At 29.2% G+C, this 20699-nt stretch overlaps 2 protein-coding genes across 2 annotated transcripts; one reads left to right on the forward strand and one right to left on the reverse strand.

Moving 5' to 3' along the window:
- The first annotated feature begins 11735 nt into the window (after positions 1-11735).
- Positions 11736-15899, forward strand: LOC103489866 (protein CUP-SHAPED COTYLEDON 3-like). Its single transcript, XM_008449192.3, has 3 exons — positions 11736-12225; positions 13897-14162; positions 15123-15899. Exons 1-3 carry the CDS (start codon positions 12057-12059, stop codon positions 15612-15614), a joined length of 927 nt encoding a protein of 308 aa, XP_008447414.2. The 5' UTR covers positions 11736-12056; the 3' UTR covers positions 15615-15899.
- Positions 15900-16654: 755 nt separating this feature from the next.
- LOC103489865 (probable arabinose 5-phosphate isomerase) lies at positions 16655-19777 on the reverse strand. Its single transcript, XM_008449191.3, has 3 exons — positions 18788-19777; positions 17235-17458; positions 16655-16954 (listed from the first exon to the last, which is right to left on the reverse strand). Exons 1-3 carry the CDS (start codon positions 19463-19465, stop codon positions 16798-16800), a joined length of 1059 nt encoding a protein of 352 aa, XP_008447413.2. The 5' UTR covers positions 19466-19777; the 3' UTR covers positions 16655-16797.
- Positions 19778-20699: the final 922 nt, after the last annotated feature.

Genomic DNA, 20699 nt, shown 5'->3' on the forward strand with positions numbered 1-20699 from the left:
AAATATATTCAACTAAAAAATGATGACTTTTAATTAATAGTTTTGAGATGACATGGAAAAATTTAGAATTAAAATATATTGTATCGGTCCCTTTCTCTCATTTGTATGCAATGCCCCACATCTCTTTCGCCAACTTAGTACTTATCTGATGATCACTTCTTACACTCTCTAATGCCTCCTCTTAAAAAGATAATTGGAGATGGGAACATTAAGGTATGCAAGAGGTGTATAACAATATTAAAGTAAAGTAGTGATATATAATTAAATTAGTATTAGGTTCAACAATTGATTTAAGATGAGAGGGAAGAACAATGTGAGCTAGATGGCATCATCGAATAACACGTATATAGAAGGAACAACATATGCAATTCATTAAGGGTCCAAATATAGTTTGGTGAAGATTATTAGGGTGGTTTCAACTTTCAAGTATGTATTAATTAATTGATGAGGAGAACTCAAACTCCACCTACTTAATAAATAAATAATAATAATTTTCAGCCTATGGGTTTTAATTAAATATATATTTGATGTGAAGTCTCCCAAATAATAATCTCTTCATTTCATTTGGCGGCGGATTGTCACTAATAAAATTCCCATTTTTGCTTCATCAATTATTTTCTTATTTTAATTTTTAAATGTTTCTAAAACCAACATCCTACACAATTATTTTAAACTACACACTTATATTCAATATCTTTCTAAAATAAACTCAAAACATAACGTAAAAAAAAAAAAAATAGATATATACGACAAACTTTAATAAAACTCGGCTTTTAAAGTCTCTAAATTATAAAACATATCACTAATAGTCTACTATTAATAGACCATATCACTGATAGAAATTTATTAATGATAAAACTTATCACTAATATGTTTTATCAATTCTTAAAAACATCGATAACTAAAAATTATATATTTTTTTTCAATTTAGAGACTAAACACACATCTTTTGAAATTCATGACTAAAAATTTACTTTTTCTAAAATTTAAAATTACGTAGGTTCAAATTATACAAATTAAACAAGAGATGAGTTTAACAAACTTCAAAATATAGAGACAAGAATGATATAATATTGTAAGGAAGAGTTTTGATTTTATTTTAGTAATTTAATTTGGCTGTCAACAAATTAAGAATAGAGACACATAAGGTTAAATAAAAGTATAAAATAGAGGATGAAAATTGGTAGTGAGGTTGACCCATGACATAATATTTCTAGAAATTTAAAATTGGTAAATTAGACGTGAAGAAAAATATGTGATTAATTATTTTTTCAAAATTCCTCCATGAATTTGACGTAACTTTTGACTTTTCTTCTCTTCTATAACTCAACCTCTCATCAGAATTTATGTAATGTGTAATTTACGGAAGAATCATCCAATTTCATTAACACTTAATTTCCATTATCATAATTATTATCTTTTTCTACTATTTTCAAAATATAGTATCTTTCAAAATATAACAAGCCAATAAAATATTTAGTAAAATATTTATATGGTTAAAACAATTCCAAAAACAAAAAAAGTTCACAGGTTCGCAATAAAAAATATCGAAACGGTATTATCAATCAGATACGTAATATATTTGATATACAATTGTTTAAATTTGACTCCAAATCTAAACGATTTATTTTTTAAAATTCTACGTACTCGTTTAATTTTGTTACACGATCGTTTAGATTTGATTGATTTTGGTCGACAAATCTAAACGATTTATTTTTTACACGATAGTTTAGATTTGGCTCAACGATTTTTTTCAAGATTCTTTTGTCTGATTTGTTTATGTTACAGGATTGTTTTGAGTTGGCTAAACGATTTTTTTTAAATTCTTTTGGTATACGATCATTTAAATTTGTCTGCGCGATCATTTATTTTTTTTGCACACCATCATTTAGACTAGGGTACGATCGTTCAAATTTGACTACCCAAATCTAAACCACGTTTTTTCAAGTTTTTTATATTTAGTATACAATCTTGAACAACCAAATAAAAGTTTGAAAATAAAATAGATGGTTATATTTGATAAACGATCTTGAACCAAATAATAGTTTGAAAAAAAATGAGGAAGACATAAAAGGAAAGGAAAAACACTTAGTTACACGAAATGTAAATATTTTAACGATTTGTTATATTTATGAAAATTAAAATTCACTTCTCAATATATTTATTCATGCAAAATCTCAAATAATCTCCATACGGTTTTTTTTTAATTTATCTTCCTTGAAAATTCATCTATCTTTTTTAACAAATATTTAAAATTTTCAAACTCTATCCTTTCCCTATTTCATATCTATTCTATATCCTTCATGTCCACAAAAAATATAGAGATATAAATTCTACAAAAAAATTTATAAAAATATTGATAAATATCGAACCTATTAAAATTTGTAAATATTAATAAAAATATTGTCATATATCACTAGAAATTTGATACTAGGCTTATATCAACAAATTTTGTATTAATAAAAAAAAAAACTAAATTTGGATTTATTCATTTCGTTTTCTTTCTTCTGTTTTTCACAAATTTTTATCAAATAACATACTCACAAGCTAAATTACAATGATTTAGTATTAAATTTATCATACAAAATAATTTTCCAAGGTCAAAGTTCAAAAGTAAAATTTTGCAAATACACAAGTAATTTTCGTGACTACTAAGGTATTCAATTTTCATTTCCTACAAGAATTTTTCACAATTTCGACACATTTTATTCCGATGCATCATTTTATGTAGGCAAAAATGTGTTTATTCTGAGAAATTCTAATTCGTTAAGAAAGCTTTAAAAATTCATACAGTTTTTATACATATGTATGCCGACGCAAACAACGTTCGGCCTAAGTTTTAAAAATGAAAAATTGATACATTTTTATACATATTTATGTCGATGCAAGATTTACACATATGGGGACGCAAAAAATATCTGCATAGATTTTAATAATGAAAAGGTCATAAGTTTTTTTTACATATTTATACCAAAGAAAAATTTATGCATATGACGACTCAAAAAAATCATCACATAAATTTTAAAATGTAAATTTGGTCACAATGAATTTGTTTAAAACACTTTTGTAACGGTTATTGTAAGAGTTACAAAAAAGTTTAAACCAATAGGGTTCTCATCCGCCCATTTATAACATTCACAGACCATAAATGTGTTTATTGGACGAAAAATTTGTAAAAAGAAAAAATATATTATTTTATTCTCTAAAACATTTCTACATTAATTATTTTGGAATGTGGAGGCTCATTCATATACCTATTCATTGATCAATGAGTTTGTAACCTTAGGGCACCCTTACGTCCCTACACACGCCATCGCCATCCATCGATCGAGCAAGGCAAGGAGAGATAAAATAATATATATACTTCTACTAAATTTTTTTTTAATTTTCTAAAACGTTTTATGTTAAGAATTTAATTTTGATTTACCGTTTACTGTCATTAATCTCACGTTTTTCTCCATAATAATTTCTTTACCGTTTTGTGACCATTGAGCCATCCCCTTCTATACCTATATAAATATCTCGTTACTCTTTGATTTGAGATAAAAAAAAAAAAGTTCATTCTTCCTCTTCTGTCTCTTTTTTCTCTTCTGTTTCTCTTATGTTATTTTGAGCAATTGTGTGTCTGTCAACTTTGAGTGATTTATTGATTACTAGTTGATTATTGTGCAAAATCAACTGAAGGGTGAGGTTGTTTTATCCCGGGGACGACGAGGCGACAGTCTGTTTGCACAATCTAGAGCAGAGCTGCGAAACGTCTTAAAGAGAGCGTGTTCCGCAACTCAGCCGTATACTAATTTTTTTTTGTTTTGTAGTTTTTAGTTTCTTAACCGATCCATCTTGCCATTGTTATTCTGCCTTTCCTGTATCAGTTTGCTAAAACTGAACATGTCTTGTATTTGAAGACCAAAGTACACCAACAATGTTTAACTGAAAAAATGAAGATTGTTTTATTAAAATTATTTTAAATGAAGTCTATTATGGAAGAATTCCAAAATTTTACTATATTTTGCAACTACTTTAGTTCATCTTACCTAAATTTAAAAACAACTCAATAATTTAAATGACAAAACATTTAAAATATCTACAAATATGTCAAATTTTTACATTAGTGATAGATCTAAATAGACATCTATAAGCATCTATCACTAAAGTCGTAGATGTCTATCTAAATCTAGGATGGTCTATCATAAACAAAAAATATTATTTTATATTTGTAAATAAGTTAACATAGTAACGAGAAAAATGTTAATTCAATATAAACTCCAGAAAAATGAAAGAAAAAAAAGAAAAGAAAAGGAGTAAGAATTAGATTTGAAAAAAGATTTAGGAAGTAAATACATTGCATAGTGATGGCGGCCATGATTTTATATTACAATTGATCATTCTATATTTCTAAAAACACAGTGTAACCAACAATTATTTTGAAGTTAGAACACAACACTCCCAAACTAACTAAGCTTAAAATCAAAGAAATAATCATGGCTAAATCCAAGAGCTTAATATTAAATCAATGAAAGAACTATGTATCATAATTACTAATTAAGAAGTGGGAGTGATGAATATTAATGAAACCGATAAAAGAATTGAAGCGAACACAGTAATCCACATTTTGATCCATCTTATTGACAGTTTTTGAAGACATGTGGTGTAGGCAGATGTTGGAAGAAAATTTAAGAAAAGATATTGATGTATGTTTTGTCTGTCTCTTTGTTTCATGTATAGTTTCCTTTAAGACCTTTCTTGCTTCCCAAACAAAAGAAATGGGGTTTGAGAAAGAAGCTGTAAAATTAAACCCTAGCCTAGGTGGCAATGAGAGCTTAAGATTGAAAAAACAAAATAAAATAAATAAAAAAGGACGAATATTCATTTTCATATTCATATAAATATATATAATCTGATAGACTTTACTTGTAGAAAACAATTTCCTATGTCTGCAAGCTACCCACCGAATCTTTTGAAGTGGTATTATCTCAAGAGACCAAAATTAAAAGAAAATATATGAAAATGATTAACTTTGAAAATGACACATTTATATCAATGATATATGTGAAAATTGAGGGGCCAAACTGATTTTCCAATTTCATCAAAATATTTAAGGGGCATCCAGTAATCTTGCTAATATTAATATTGTATTATTCAGTTTTAACTCTAAAAAACTTTTAATCTCATCAAACTTAAACACAATATGTGTCCCAATTTTAACTTTTTATTATCCTTTAAAAATATAACTTTATTTTATTGAAATTCATAAGTTGATGAAGGTTTTTACAATGTTTTTGCTAGGAAAAAAAATTTATAGTAAACAAATGAGTGAAAATGTAACATAAGGTGTAAAGATTGCAAACATTATTATTTTGTTGAATTTTGGGTAGATCCAATGCGATGAAAGTGTAGGTTTATTTATGGTCTAAAATCATACAACGACCCTACAAATTTAGGATCTAAAATATTGAAAAAAAAAATTCCTCTGTAGTTGAATGACATACGTTAGCTAGCTTTTGTTTGAAAACAATGTTATTCCAATATGATGAAATATTGTTGTTGAAGCCAATCCTTAAAAGAAGGTGAGTGTTGTTAAGATAAAAACAGCATTAATTCTCAACATTAACCGCTAAATTACTGTTAATTAGACGATGAATGATTTAAAGTTTTAGAAATTCATGGGTACAATATATAGATATAGGTTAAGTATATATATAGATATAGGTTAAGTATGGATTCTTTTTAAATATAGAAAAAAAATGAGCCAAATTTATTTATAAATACATAGCAAAATGTTATTATTCTGAACGATAGAAATGATATTGTTGTGTTATATTTGAAAATATTTTCAACAATTTTTTATTTAAAATAATTACTTGTTAAGGATCACTATGAATCGAGATCGAACTTGAGTCTAGAACGTTGAAGTTTGAGTAAATTAAATTAGGTTGTTTTGGTAGAAATATAGGGGTTCATGGATGAAAGATTTATAATATAGGTTGGAAGTAATTAAAGACATAAATCCATTATTAATTTAAAGAAAATTTTATAATTTTCTTAATTAGGAAAACATTTGTAAGTAAGTATGTATTGATATTATTTTGAATACGTGAATAAGATTGAAATTTCAATAGAAGCGATGTAGGAGGGAAAGAAAAGGAAAATTAAAACATAAAAATGGAGAAGAAGATTAAGATTAAGATTAAGATATGATAGGTAGGGTTTTTCAAAAAGTGAAAAAGGAGAGGTTTTTTTTTTTTTTTTTTTTTGGAGAAAAGTGTTGTTTTAAAATACAGAAAAAGTTGCTAATTTCATGGCAAAGTTTGTTGAAATTTGTTTGGAAACGTATGCTCTTTTTGCTTTTTCTTTTTCTATTTTTTTTTTCTTTAGAATAACATGTGCACATGAATGCCAATTCCTCATGCTTCAACCATATACAAAATTTACAAACTACTTTTAATCAATCTTCTTAGATATTGGTATTTAATTTAATTATTATCATATTCAACACACACATGCATCTAAATAATTCTCTTTCTCAAATATCTTTTCAAATTTTCTACACACACATATATATATATATATTATACTTTATAGCTATAGCTATACCCTTTGTCACTCTCACTTAAGCTAGCGTGGCGCTTATGCAGTGGAGTGTCTAAATTTATTTTCTTATGCAGTGGAGTATCTAAATTACATTATGATTTATTTTTCGTGTTTCATTTTGTATTTTTATTTTTATTTTTATTTTTTAAGAAATTGTAGTTTGTTGTTTCAGTCATATAAACTAACTCATATTCTTTGAAATATAACAAAATGATTGAAATTATTTATAAAATATATCAAACTTTATATTATTACTCGTAAACATTGATAGAAGTATATCAATATCGTTGAATTATACAAATATTTTGCTATATTTTATAATTATTTTCAAACAATTTTTTATTTACAATAATTCCCTTACGTTTATTTATTTATTAATCATCAACGAATCTGTTTACTTCTCTAATCATATAATAAAATTGTTCACCATCACACAAATATGCTTGTGATTTCTAGTTAAGCTATGACAAAAGATTTAAAAGCACTTAATTTGGTATTCGAATATTCGTAAAAGTAACAAAAACTTTAGTTTCTTTTTTTAGTTCATAATCTTTATGGTATGTAACGATTATAACGTTTATGTATTTTTGTAATTTATAACCATTGTAATGACTTATATATGAAAGTTTTTATCAACGTTAAGTGCTGTTTGTAGTTTATAAAACATTATCTTTAATCTCTAATATATTGAATATATATAATAGTCTAAACACTTGGATACTATACTAACAAATCAAGTGTGGATCTCAACAAAACTTGATTTAATACAATAAAGCAAACATAATTAATAATAATATCAAATATATGGTCCGGGCGATGCAATTAAGTGACAAATGATTTGAAGAAATTCTATTCAATCCTTAAATTATATAAATTGGTAATTGCTCTACCTACCCTATTAGAAGAGTTTAAAAAACAAACTAGACTACTTCTAAATATTGCATCAACATTTTTTGTCTTATTACTTTTTTTTAATTATTTTTTTCGTTAATTAATATATTGGAGTAGTGTTAAGATCGATAAACATCCATCAATGAGTTTTGGTAAAATGTTAGATGATGAATTGTCTCATATCATAAACATCAAAGAAAATGAGAGGAATAACTCACACATTTTATAAAAGTTGTAAGATAATGTCATCATTTTTTTCGGTGGGAGATCCCTAGCTAACATGTCCTGTCCATCTTGCATTCAATATATTCTCCTATTGGGTCCCAAGTCTTTTGTGGAGTAGATACCCCATATGAGTTTTATGATACCTTATTAAACAAAGAGGAGGTCCCATTTCTAAACCTTTTTATTTAAGTACTTGTACTACATGACACAGATCATTAATGAATAAAAACAGGAAGAAGTTTTGAGTTAATTAAATGCATGAGCTTCCTTCTACCATGAAGGATACGTTTCTAACCAAAAAAAAAAGTGATACGTTTGAAATGTAGTAAACTATATATATATGCTAAAAGAATATTTGTTAAATGAAGTAACTTAAATGTGCGAATGATCTTAGGATAATCATTAATCTAAAACAAAAGATATTTTATGCAACAGTCTCTTCAAAGTACAATAAATTATTGTGTTGCGCCACGTATATCAAATCGTTATTTGTTTCTTAACAAAATTAAGTTTGGGATCAGAAAAAAAAAACAAGTTTATTTTAAAAAAAGAAGCGATTAGTATTATTAAAATTAGAAAAAAAAATATATAATGTGGTTGATTTTATTTAAAAATAGAAAAGAAAAATCAAAACGACTCACTCGATTGTATTATATTAACATTTAGTGTATTTATAGTTTACCAACAAATCTCACCATCACTATTTGTTAGATCCAAATTCAAGAATTGGGCTTGGTAACATGAATCTAAATGATTAATTGTTTTGTTTTTTTTTTTTTTTTTTTTTTTATGAAGAGATTAGCATGTTAAAACCCACAAAAATCCCTTAATTATTAATTATATTTGGCATGCAATGTATCGATCAAAATAATTAATAGTAAAATAAAAAAAAAATAAAAAAAAACCCGTAGCTTGTGGAATAATAAAAAGTTGAAATTAAAAAAAGGAAAAAAAACAGGGGTAATTTTAGAAGTAGTTTGGAGGAATTATTGGATTGAAAGAAGGGAGAATATGAAGCCGTTACTCATTCTCCAACATATAATATAAATATATTTCATCATCCTTCATCTGCATTACCTAACAAAATTCCCTCTTTGGAAAACAACCCTAACCCTACAATTCATTATATCATTTTGTATTTATTTTGTGTTTTATATTTTATAACAAGCTTCTTCATACGTCATACCCTTTACTTGTTCCTTAGTGTACATTTTGCCATCTCACATGCATATTATTGCATATTCCATATATATTCAACTTCTTCCTTCCCATGCTTTGCTGGATCATTCTCCTCAAATTAGGGATTTTTGTGTGTTTCTGTGCCTACAATTATTAAATTACATCATTTTCATAACTAATCCTCTTCTCATCCCTTAAATCATACCCTCAAATTAATCATCTTTCCATCTCTCTTTTCCCTTTGCTTTCTCTTTTCTTTTATCTAGTTTCATCTTCAATCAACCTTTCCTTTATACTAATTACTTACTTAATTATATTATTCTTTTCCCTAATTTCATTTCCACGTATGGGATCTCCCCAATCTAAACATAACTTAAACCTAATTAAACACATATCTTAATATATATACATATATAGCTTAATGGACGAGAAGAAACGCTAATTAGCATTTCATCAAACCATGCTTTGGTGGTTCTATATGTCATCTCTCAACAAATAGCAAATTGAAAGAACCATCCACAACTTTTAATTCTCAATAAAATTTGAGCTCTTGAACTATTAATATGAGTATTAATTCCCTAAACTAATTTGTACGATCCTTACCATTAGTGTTAGGCTGAGTTTGAAAATCCAACATTAATACATGTGAAAGTTTGGAGGAAAGTTTGAGAATATCGTTCTAATCACCTTAGTTGAGTAGTTTTTTAAATTTTTTTAAAAAAATGTTACTATTAGTTAAAATAGATATATAATTGTCTTAAAGGATTAGAAGTTTGAATCCTTATTCCATTAAAGATAGTTTTTTTAATTCGATCTAAACGATCAAAAATATATTTGTGTTGAATGACTATGAATTTTTCATAGAGAAAATATTGGAATAAAAAGGATTGTAATTACCTATGTATATTGAAGTATATATACTATGGCCTTTTTTTTTTTTTTTATAAATTTTTGTGAGGGTATGATTACAAAAACCATGATTTTTCTATTGACTCATGTCCAATCATTATTAACTACCAATAATATTAATTATTTTCCTTTACATATTATTATAATTTTTAAAATTATTGTACACTTCGTGATGTGCATAGTTTTGTCCACATTTGAAAAATTATTGGCATTCTCTTATTGTACTGATGTGTTAAATCCTTGAAGGATGGAGTTCATCATGCAATACAATCCTATTATACATGATCATTAGCATAGGCCCCATTTTTGTTGTATATATATTTTTTGGATGGTTCACAATCTCACACATTTGTACAATGGTATATATGTGTCTAAGTGTCTTGTGATTGAATCAATAGAATTTTAATAGATATATGATGAAAGAGTATTTAATTTATTCAAATACTTTTCCCATCTTAATAAAATAGTCTTTTCTTATCCAAGTTGACCCTCCATAAATTTTTGTAGTTTAAGACAAAATGGTTAAAATATAAGCTTGTCAAGAGTATGAAATTTGTCTATTCATTGGCCCATAAAGTAACCATCTAAACCTCTAATTATTGATTAGTATCAATTCAATTTGGAAAAGCATACATTTTTTGTTTAGACATATTCTTTCTTTAACTATGAAATTAAAAGAAGGTACGTTACTTAATTTACGTATGAGTATTTGTGTAAGATATTATAATTAAATTTATCTTCATCCACAAATTTAAACTTTTAGATCAATCAAATGATTTAAGATGGTAGATTAAGATAGGTTGGCTTAGGAAATCCTTTATATGCATATCACAGTTTGCTTATTATTTTAATTCTTGTATTTGCTTTAATACGGTAGAACTTTTTGAAATTCTTTTGTATGTTTTTCGCATACTTCTTAATAAATAGATATCTTTTATAATATATATGGACAATATTCATACTTATCTCACGGAAATTTCAATGTACGTATACGCGACTTTATTTGCTACGTAGATAAATTAAAATATTTGAATTAAAACTATCACATCATCTCCTAACTTAAGTTAAGGTGTTTGTTTTTAGAGTGTAATACCAAAGTTACTTTAAGGATCATATATTAGTATATTATTGGCTCAATTGAGTATCTACCAAACTGCAAGACTAGAAATTCAAAAAGATTGTTAATTTCACTTTTAATTTAAAAAACCGAATCCATATTATTAAAATATAGAACCCTTTTTCTTTTTATTCTTTTCTTGAAATGTTCAGTCAAAGTACAAACATTCACAACTCATTTTAATATGAGAGAGAGAAAGAATTAATAATTGTTCAACACATTCTAAATATATATACACACACATATATATATTTTCAAAAGAAAATCTAACTCTCCATCAAGAATATATATTTTTTAGTACATCAAAAATACATGTTTAACATGTTCATTAATTGATCTAAACTTGGATGGGTGTTGTTGTTATGATCAAGAAATTACGAACATAGGGGTTTTCATATAACCACTGAAGGTAAAATTTAATGTACTTAAAAAATACGTACCGTTAGCCACCATTATTGCGTAGTTTATGTGATTAGCAGTAATTAAAACTTGAAACCCTTGAAATCATTTATGTTACGTAGTATTCAAGTAAACTAATTTAAAATTTAGGGTTTGTAATACAAAATTTACCCAAATTTTAATAATTGTAATTGGAAAAGGGTTGTTTTGGATGGTTTCCTTATAAAACTTTTTTGACCTTTTGTACATATTTTTGATGTGTCAATTACTTTTTTCTTAAAAAAAATAATAATAATAATATTAACTTTATACTCATCATCCCTTGTTCAAGTTTTCTTGCAACTTGTGATTTTCCTTGAAAACTTTACCATTATATAACTAACTCCCTTGCATAAGCATGGTCTGCCCAAAAGCATATATCAACTTATAGAAATTCTTATTTTCTTTTTAAAATAAAGCTTTTGTCATATCCCCAGCTCAACTATATATATGAATACAACCAAATCCTTATTCCTTATTACACAACCGTTTCTTTCCCCAAACTAAGAAAAATTAGAACCCTTCGCTCTTAGTTTTTTCTTCTTCTTCTTTTCATTTCCCATCAACATTTTATTCATACCCCAAAAGTTTGAATACCCAGAATTTAGTTTGCATTATTATTATTATTATTATTATTATTTCTTATTGAGGTAGAAATAAGAAATAAATAATAATAATAATAGTATATATATAATTATAAATATTAATGGGGCTTAAAGATATTGGAGCCTCACTTCCGCCAGGGTTTAGATTTTATCCAAGTGATGAAGAATTGGTTTGTCATTATCTTTACAAAAAGATTATGAATGAACAAGTTCTTAAGGGCACTCTTGTGGAGATTGATTTGCATACATGTGAGCCATGGCAGCTTCCTGGTACGTTTTTATTTTTATATTTCTATTTCTTGCTTTTATTTTTTTATAATGTAATTATGTCCAAAAACTTTACCTTTATATAAGTTATTGATTCAAAATAATATGAATATATTATTCTTGGGATCATCATATCTTACTTTTCTAGAGAAGACATGAAAAGAAAGTGATGATTTTGGAGTGGGGTTTTTTTTTGTTATTTGTTTAATAATTACTTTCTATAATCCACTTTTGATATTTTTTTTATATGGTAATCTCTGTAATTTGTTTTTAACAATAATGAGATTCTCTAAGTTCTTCATGCACATATACCTTAATTAACTATTAATAATGTAGGTTTGATTAATATTTATTAAAAATCTGAACTTTTTGCATGGTGGGTGAGGACTTGTACTTACAACAACAACAACAAGAAGAAGAAGAAGAAAAAAAAACAATAAAGGCTTTTGTTGCTTTTGTGTAAAATTTACAAATTAAAACAGAAAAACATGAGACTTCGCTGTCTTACAAAGTGGTTTTTATATATTGTTGAACAAATAAAAAATCTAATTTGTGTGTTTTAATTGGTATTATGTTTTCTGCTTGGTGGTGTCTTGTTCGTCTGTTTTCTGTAATTTGATTTTGTGATAAATTGGGTAAACCTTGATGTTATGTGTTTTAATTAAGGCAGAGGAGGATGGAGTTTGGGTTTGCTCTCTTTTATCTCTTCCACATTAAATATTCTAAGGATCTTTAATTTCTCTCTCTCTCTCGGTCACATACAAACATGCATACATTCATGTCAAAACCTTACCTTGTCTTTCACCATTTCTTTTTAAAAGATCGAATACTACATTAACTCAAAAATGTTAATGTAATTAATCAATATACACTTAAAAGAAAGAGAAAATGAGGGATATATCAAAATTATATTATTGAGAATTTTTTTTTTGTTTCGAAATACAAGTAAATATAAATATATATAAGCTTGGGTGAGTCACAATACCTTTTTTAGATACTAATTGAGGTACCTTCAACTTATAGAACAAGCCTCATTAATTATTGTTACTCTCCAAAGTTGAGAAATATTCTCCAAAATCCCAATCATTTCATCTTTCGATACTTATATCATTCTTCTTTGACTTCATTTCTTTAATTACTTTTCTTTCTTCTACTTCTCTACACCAAATTTTTTAATTTATGTATATCAAATCTTTCTTTCATGCAAAATATCTATATATCATTTTTAAAAAAAAAAACTTCTTTCAATCATATCAATTATATAATTTCTAGTATTTGGCTTCATATATACATTTCTCTTTCTCATCCGATCCAAACTTATTTTGTTGTTTATGATAACCAACTAATGTAAATCATTACATTGCTAATCATAAACAAAAATACATTTGAGTCTTTCTTTAAAACACATGATAATTATTGTAATTTAATATGAAAAATGACCTTTTATTTTTTAATTAATTATTTGATCTAATTAGCAGCCAAACATACTAACAATCAATAATATCAAATCATAGGTGTCATTTTCCTATTCTCTTTCCCCTCCCCCTAGCCTTAGTTTCCTTTCTCTTCCATAAATTATTCGTAACTTAAATAGAATGAGTTCAATCATATATGGCTAATGAAAACGAAAGATCAATTTAACTAATCAATGTTTTTCTTTGGAATTTAATTAAGAGGTGGCGAAGCTGAATAGCAACGAGTGGTATTTCTTCAGCTTCAGAGATCGAAAATATGCGACAGGATTTCGGACCAATCGTGCAACGACATGTGGATATTGGAAAGCGACGGGGAAGGATCGGACGGTGGTGGATCCATCGACAGGGGATATCGTGGGAATGAGAAAAACTTTGGTGTTTTATAAAAATAGAGCTCCAAATGGAATCAAAACTGGATGGATTATGCATGAATTTCGCCTCGAGGCCCCTCATAGGCCCCCAAAGGTTGAATTTTTCATTCTTTTTTTTTTTTTTTTTTTTTTTTATTATTTTCATTATCCATTGTTTAGGCCATTTTGAACATAAATCCCATGCTGTGAGCACATACACCACACAGTTAAATATATTGTTCTTTTTCTTAGTCCTTCAATTTGGAAATATTTATATTCATGTGCCCTTAAAGGATAACAACACAAAAGTTGGTGTCTTTTTCCACTTTGGTCATATTCACTTACATAGAGAATAGAAGAGAGACCTCAATTTGATGAATCTTTCTTGGTTTAGAAATAGTTGCATTAATAGATAATATATAACAATATAAATATGTATTTTTAAATTTTTTTTTTTTTTTTTTGTTTTTATTGAAAATTAGAAGATACTATTATTATAATGTGCTTTGTTTTTGTTTTTGTAAAAGAGAAACTTAGAATCAAAATAACTATGAATGTTACTATCTAAGGCAATGATACAAATGAAAAGTAAAGATAATTTGGAATTATCTCTCTTTTTATTTTTTCAGTTATAATCGGTTTTATTCAATACAATTTCTGCTTTTGTGTTACATCCATTGACAAATAAAAATTTAGTTTCTTAGTCTTTATTTCTTAATATTGTCATTTTCTCTTCCTTCCAAGTTTGAAACTTTTCCTTTTCATTTTAATGTCAGTGAGTTTAATCTTGTGTATTTCATTATAATGCAGTTACACTCCAAGTACTTAAACCTTAATTTTTTTTTTAAGAAAAAGAAAAGAAATTTAATTACCATCTCTCTTTTTAAGAATTCCGTCCAAGTATAACTTTTCAATTTTGTACTTAAAGTTCCTCTTAACCTTTTTTTTTCTTTTATTCTTTCTGTTTTTTTCTTTAACAATATGAGCAGTCAAATTTTTACATGTTCTTCACTTCATTGTATAGCTTTCATGTATTGATTTAACAAGAAAATGAATCAACTTTATGTGGGTACAGGAGGATTGGGTTTTATGTAGAGTGTTTCAGAAGGGGAAGCAAGAAGAGTACAACACCAAACTGATTAACCAACATTTTACGTTTGGAAACTTCGAGCGCGTTCCATCCGTCTTCGTCCGAGCTCCATCTCCCCTTCCAAGTGACCCGAGCCAGACCACGACCATGCCTTCCGGCTACAATGTTGATATCGATATTACATCATTATCGCCTTCAATGGCTCCCCATAGCCACACAGGCAGTTGTTCTTTTCTCCATCTCCTTCAACTTCCTCGAGACAAAGATGACAATAATAGTAATAATAATAATAATAATAATAATAACAATAATAATAATCCTAAAACTGATCAAATTTTCTGCCCCAAAAATAATGACTCTGATTATGGGGTTTTGTGGGACATGGATTTGGAAGAGCATACCTTTCAAGATGGCGTCGGATCGAACTTGGATCAAATGGCATTCGACGACGTGGATAGCAGCTTGGTTTTTCTCTAAAAGTTTGTGTTTACTCTGCTAAGCAGATGACAGTATCTGCTACATTGCACATTCAATATAGGTTTGTTTGTTGATATATAGTTTTTATATATAATTGTATGATATATTTGCATTTAGGAGAGTTATTGGGACCTTTTGTTGTGTGTTTTCAACAACATACTTAGATTTCATTTTTTTCTTCTTTTTCTTCTTTGGTCTTGTATAGAAAATTAGTCAAATCTGTAATAATGATATTAGTTTAGGTTCATATTGTTTGTGGATGTAATAAATTTGTGATTTTTGATACCACAAATATAGAAATGTTGCATTTTATGCATGATTATAAACAAGACCTGTGTGCCTCATAATAAAGCTTAAGGAGATTCATTTGAATCATAATAATTCAAGGGGGAAAAATAAAGGAAGTAAAAATAATGTTAAAAATTCCTAAGATCACTTCCTTCTAGAGTTAGGAAAGAACTATTCATTCCTTGAATCCCCCCAAAAGTCACTTAGCCTTGGCCAAAAATTCTTATTTTAGAGTTCTTTCTTATTTGAAGTTGTTGTAACGAGACAATGTGGCATAATATAGCTTGTTACACGAGTTTCTCCTTTCAAATCGAGACAATAGTTTTAAATCATTTATGATCAGGACCAATCAAGATTGTAAGCATCTGCCTTTTTTCCTTTCCATTCTTATTTTAGAATCATTTCTTATTTGGGTGGTAGGTTTCCCCGGTTGACATACTTAGAAATTTAGTTAAAGGGAGTATATCTCTAAAAGACCATTCTATCCACGTCATTGCGCTTGGCCTAACTCATTTTACAATAGTCATACATTCATCTTCTTTTGTTCATTTTCACTTTTCTCTTATGGGTATAATCAAACTTATATTTAATTTGCATATATGTAGTGAGGTACTTCACGATTGAATATATGTTTTCCTTTGAGTTCAACAATATTTGGGAGTGAAGGATTTGAACTTTACCTCTTAGTCGGGGATATACTTCAGGAACATAAATAGAATATCTCAATCCTTAATAGATGCTCTATCAAGACATATTTAAGAATATATAATGATTTATCCTCTACATATCAAGTTCTCTTACATTTGTGTAATCACTACAAATGTTCTACAGTAATACAAAGAATTGAAAAATAATAGAAAACCCTAAAAACAAACAGAAGTATAACAAATGCGAATCAAAGTCCTGCAGAAACTAGACCATGTAATGTGACAATGCCAATCAAGATAGTTTGCTGATTAATCACTGGAAGAAATTGCACAGGAGATGGAGGTGCTTCCATCTTTTTCATCGCATCAACTGCCATTGCCTCAGGGTCGATTGTTCTTGGTTTCCTGTCATATGGTTTACCATCATAATCAATCTCTCAAGTCTTAACTACATCAGATTCTGATCAACTAGGCATTTTCTAATATCCTTCAAATATATAGCAACAAAAAGAAATTGCATCCTGTCCGACGAATATTGCCTGATTGGGAGAAATTGTATCCTGTGTAACAGTTTTTATAGTTTCCATCCAGATGGTTGTGTTCAACAAAAAGCAAGGTCTTCTATTAAGCAGTTCTACTCTTATGGAGTCAGCTAAAATCAGTGGGAATAATTAAGGATTCATACCTGTTGCACATTTCGCCTACAGTGAGCTTGAAGATGGCTTCACCACTAGCTTTGAGAGTGCGCCTCAAATCACCATCTGTAAATGTCCCAATCAAGCGATACTCGTCATCTATGACAAGTAGGCATCCACATCCTTTGCTTGTAAGCTCAACCAATTGATCCATTATTAGGTCTCCTTCTTTGCAGACAGGAAGCTCATTCTGCTTCTTCATCACATCCTTTACCTAAACCCAGTCAAAACCACATAGCGTCAAAATATCAAATTCTGTATTGTTGATTATGGCTCGAGAACAGAACATTTCTCATTTTGGATCTCTTTCTGTAATAAGACATGACATAGTTCCCAAATTATGGTAAACTGCAACAAATCAACTCAGTTCCATTACATCTTCATAACCGGTATCTTTTTATTAAAAAGTTGTGAAGGCCACTTTAACAATGAACAATAAACTAACACAGGTCAACAACATATCCAAAGAAGTTTCGCATGAATAGCATAAAACTGATGGTTTTTAAAGTCTTCCTATTTTCCAACTTTCAGAAGAAAAACCATCACGGCGAGTGTGTGACAGACCCATAGAATGATTTATGCAATTTTCTTTCTATACCCAAGAATTCAATTCAGAGAAGGACTTGACAGTATGAAAGGCATAAATACGGGTATAAAAGAAGAAATCATGATTTACTAACAATAACAACCAAACATGTTTCTCAACGGAAATGTAGTAGAAACAGTCAAGATACAACACGATCAATGAAGTGCCCCTCAAATTTAGTGGAAAAAGGCCTAACAGAAGAAGTTTACAAGAGAGAGGTGAAAAGTTCATACTTTTAATATCCCCCCACCCCCCAGGAAGCCGATAGAAACCAACAAGGTTAAAAGGATGAACAGATAGTGAAGGAAACAGGGTGAGAGAGGGGAAAGCAGGGACAAAATAAGAATTTGATGCTTATTTTAACCAATGATCTGCTCCTTGTAATATCATTTGGCCTGTAAGAGTAAATGAGACGACAAGAAAATTTATAGTTACACCCGAATGTTTGCTAGTTGATCTGCAAAAAACACCATTCTGTTTCTGAATTATAGGTAGATAACTCTATGTCACAGTTTTTGGTATACCAAAGCTTATTCCTAGAATCTCACATGAATAAAATAAGGTTCAAAATAAAATAGATATTTCCAGGAACTTGAATAAACTTCTGCTTATTCTACCAAATATGAGGAAGTTGAAGGAGAACTAACTTTCACCTATGGTAACAATCGCGACCTACTGTTTAATTAAAATAAGCCCAACAAAAAGAAAAGAGCTCAAGAACAAACAACAGAAAAAAGCGCTCCAATCTAGCAAAATCAAACCAGAACATGGCTATCAAAAGGCCAAGTACCAGTAACTTTAGCTAACTCCCAATTGCCACAGGACCTTTCGGCCTATCTGAAGATCCCACTATTAGGCTCAAAGCTAAACACACCAAGTAATAGTGAATACGCTAAAAATGTCGAAATAAAGAAAAAGAGCCAAAGATGAAGTGAATCAAGTAAAAGCAGAAGTAACCTTGAAAATGAGGCTCTTGCCGATCCTCCCAGCTGGATGATTGGTAGCATATTCCTCTTTTGTCAAATTCCTCGCACCCATAAGCGCGATAGCCACAGTATCTCCAAAAACCATCTGAATCGCAGTAGAGGTAACTGGGGCCAAATCAAAAGGGCACAACTCACGCTCAAGAGGCAAATGCACATTCATATCACAAACCCCACCAAGCACATTGCCTTCAACAGAAGTCACAGCGATGAGAAGCGCACCCTTAGCCCTAGCACAAGGAACAAGACGAAGAAGCTCTTCCGTGTTACCAGATTTGCTAAACATCACAAGAACGTCGCCAGAATTCAAAATGCCAATATCCCCATGAAGCGCATCGAGAGGGGAAAGAAATGCAGAGCGAATGCCAAGGGAAACTAGGGTTTGTGAGATCTTGCGAGCGACGAAACCGGACTTGCCGACGCCGGAGAAGAAGATGGTTCCAGGGGAATTGAGAAGGGTAACGGTGAATTTGAGTGCCTGGGAGAGGTCTAGATTGTGGAAGAAGAAATTGAGGTGATTTTGTTGTGATTTGAAGAGATTGAGGAGTGTAGATTCGTTGATGGAAGTCTGATTTGGAACCGGATTTGGGGATTTTTGAGGAAATGGTGAGGAAGAAAGGGAAGTGTCTGAAGATAAAGGGAGAGACCCCATTAGAGGAAGGGATTGAGAAATCAAATGGAAAGAGAGGAAACAGAAAATGGGTTTTGATTAGTTCATATTTGGTCGGAGATGGAAGGAAAATGGAGGAGAGAAAGACAGGTAATTTCGGTTGGTTTACGCGGTTAAGTGGAAAAGAGGCTTTGTCATCACCATGGGCATGGGCTACAGCTGCATTCTGTCGGTGGATTATGCCCTCTTCCCAACGTCAGTGAAGATGCTTTATTGGTGTTTGGCCCATTAACCTTTTTAGTCCATCTTAAATAACTTTCAACAAGTTTTACCATTGAAGATGGGGATCGGATGAATGGCTAAAATGGAATGACCGTTTTTTTAGAAATGGCCCAGCATTATTTATTTATGGGATAGTTGTAAATGTAATAATTATATTCAAAATAATTAAGTATATAGCAACATTTTAAAATTGCAAATATAGTAAAATCTGTCAAAATCTATCAATGATAAGAGTCTATCACTGATAGACCATGTTGCAAATGTTGGTCTATCACTGATAAACTATAAGAGTCTATCAACGATAGAAATCTATCACCGATAGACTTTGCTATATTTGCAATTTTTTTAAATATTACTACATACTTAATAATTATTCTAAAAATTGCTACCTATTATAATTGCCCTTATTTATTGGGGTGACAAGAACAACTGCAAACTAGGAGGTTTACTTGAATAAATGGTAAACTTTTATTAAAATGGATAAAATAGCAAAATTAAAAAATATAGAAAACTAATTGCTAGAATAATGTCTTAAATGTCTCTACCTAACTGAAAGAGTTGAATCCTAAATACAATTATTCAAGAAAGTACAAATACCCTATAATTAACATCAAACTCCCAACACATGATTAACACATCAAAATCAAACTTCCATTACTTGCAAAAACTATTGAAGCTTCCAGCTCGCCTCTTTCAAACATTTCAAAGTCTTCATACTTGGATTTTCTTCTGTCGGTTCCTCTGACTAGAGACTTTGGGATTTTCGTCTTGCTTGCGGCTAAACCCGTGAAAGTCGACTAAACCTGACTCCAATAGACGTCGAAACGTTAGAACCCACCGCAAACCTACGACCAACGTCAGACGTTGTCAAGCTAAAAAAAGCATGTTGCCTCTGATGTCGAAACTCCAACGTCTTCCTCTGATGGCTAAACTAACCTCTGACGGCTCCAAAACCATGGTTAAACCAGCCGTTAAACACGTTGCGGAACTGTTG

This window comes from Cucumis melo, chromosome 4, assembly GCF_025177605.1.
Source record: "Cucumis melo cultivar AY chromosome 4, USDA_Cmelo_AY_1.0, whole genome shotgun sequence".
Classification (NCBI taxonomy): Eukaryota; Viridiplantae; Streptophyta; class Magnoliopsida; order Cucurbitales; family Cucurbitaceae; genus Cucumis; species Cucumis melo.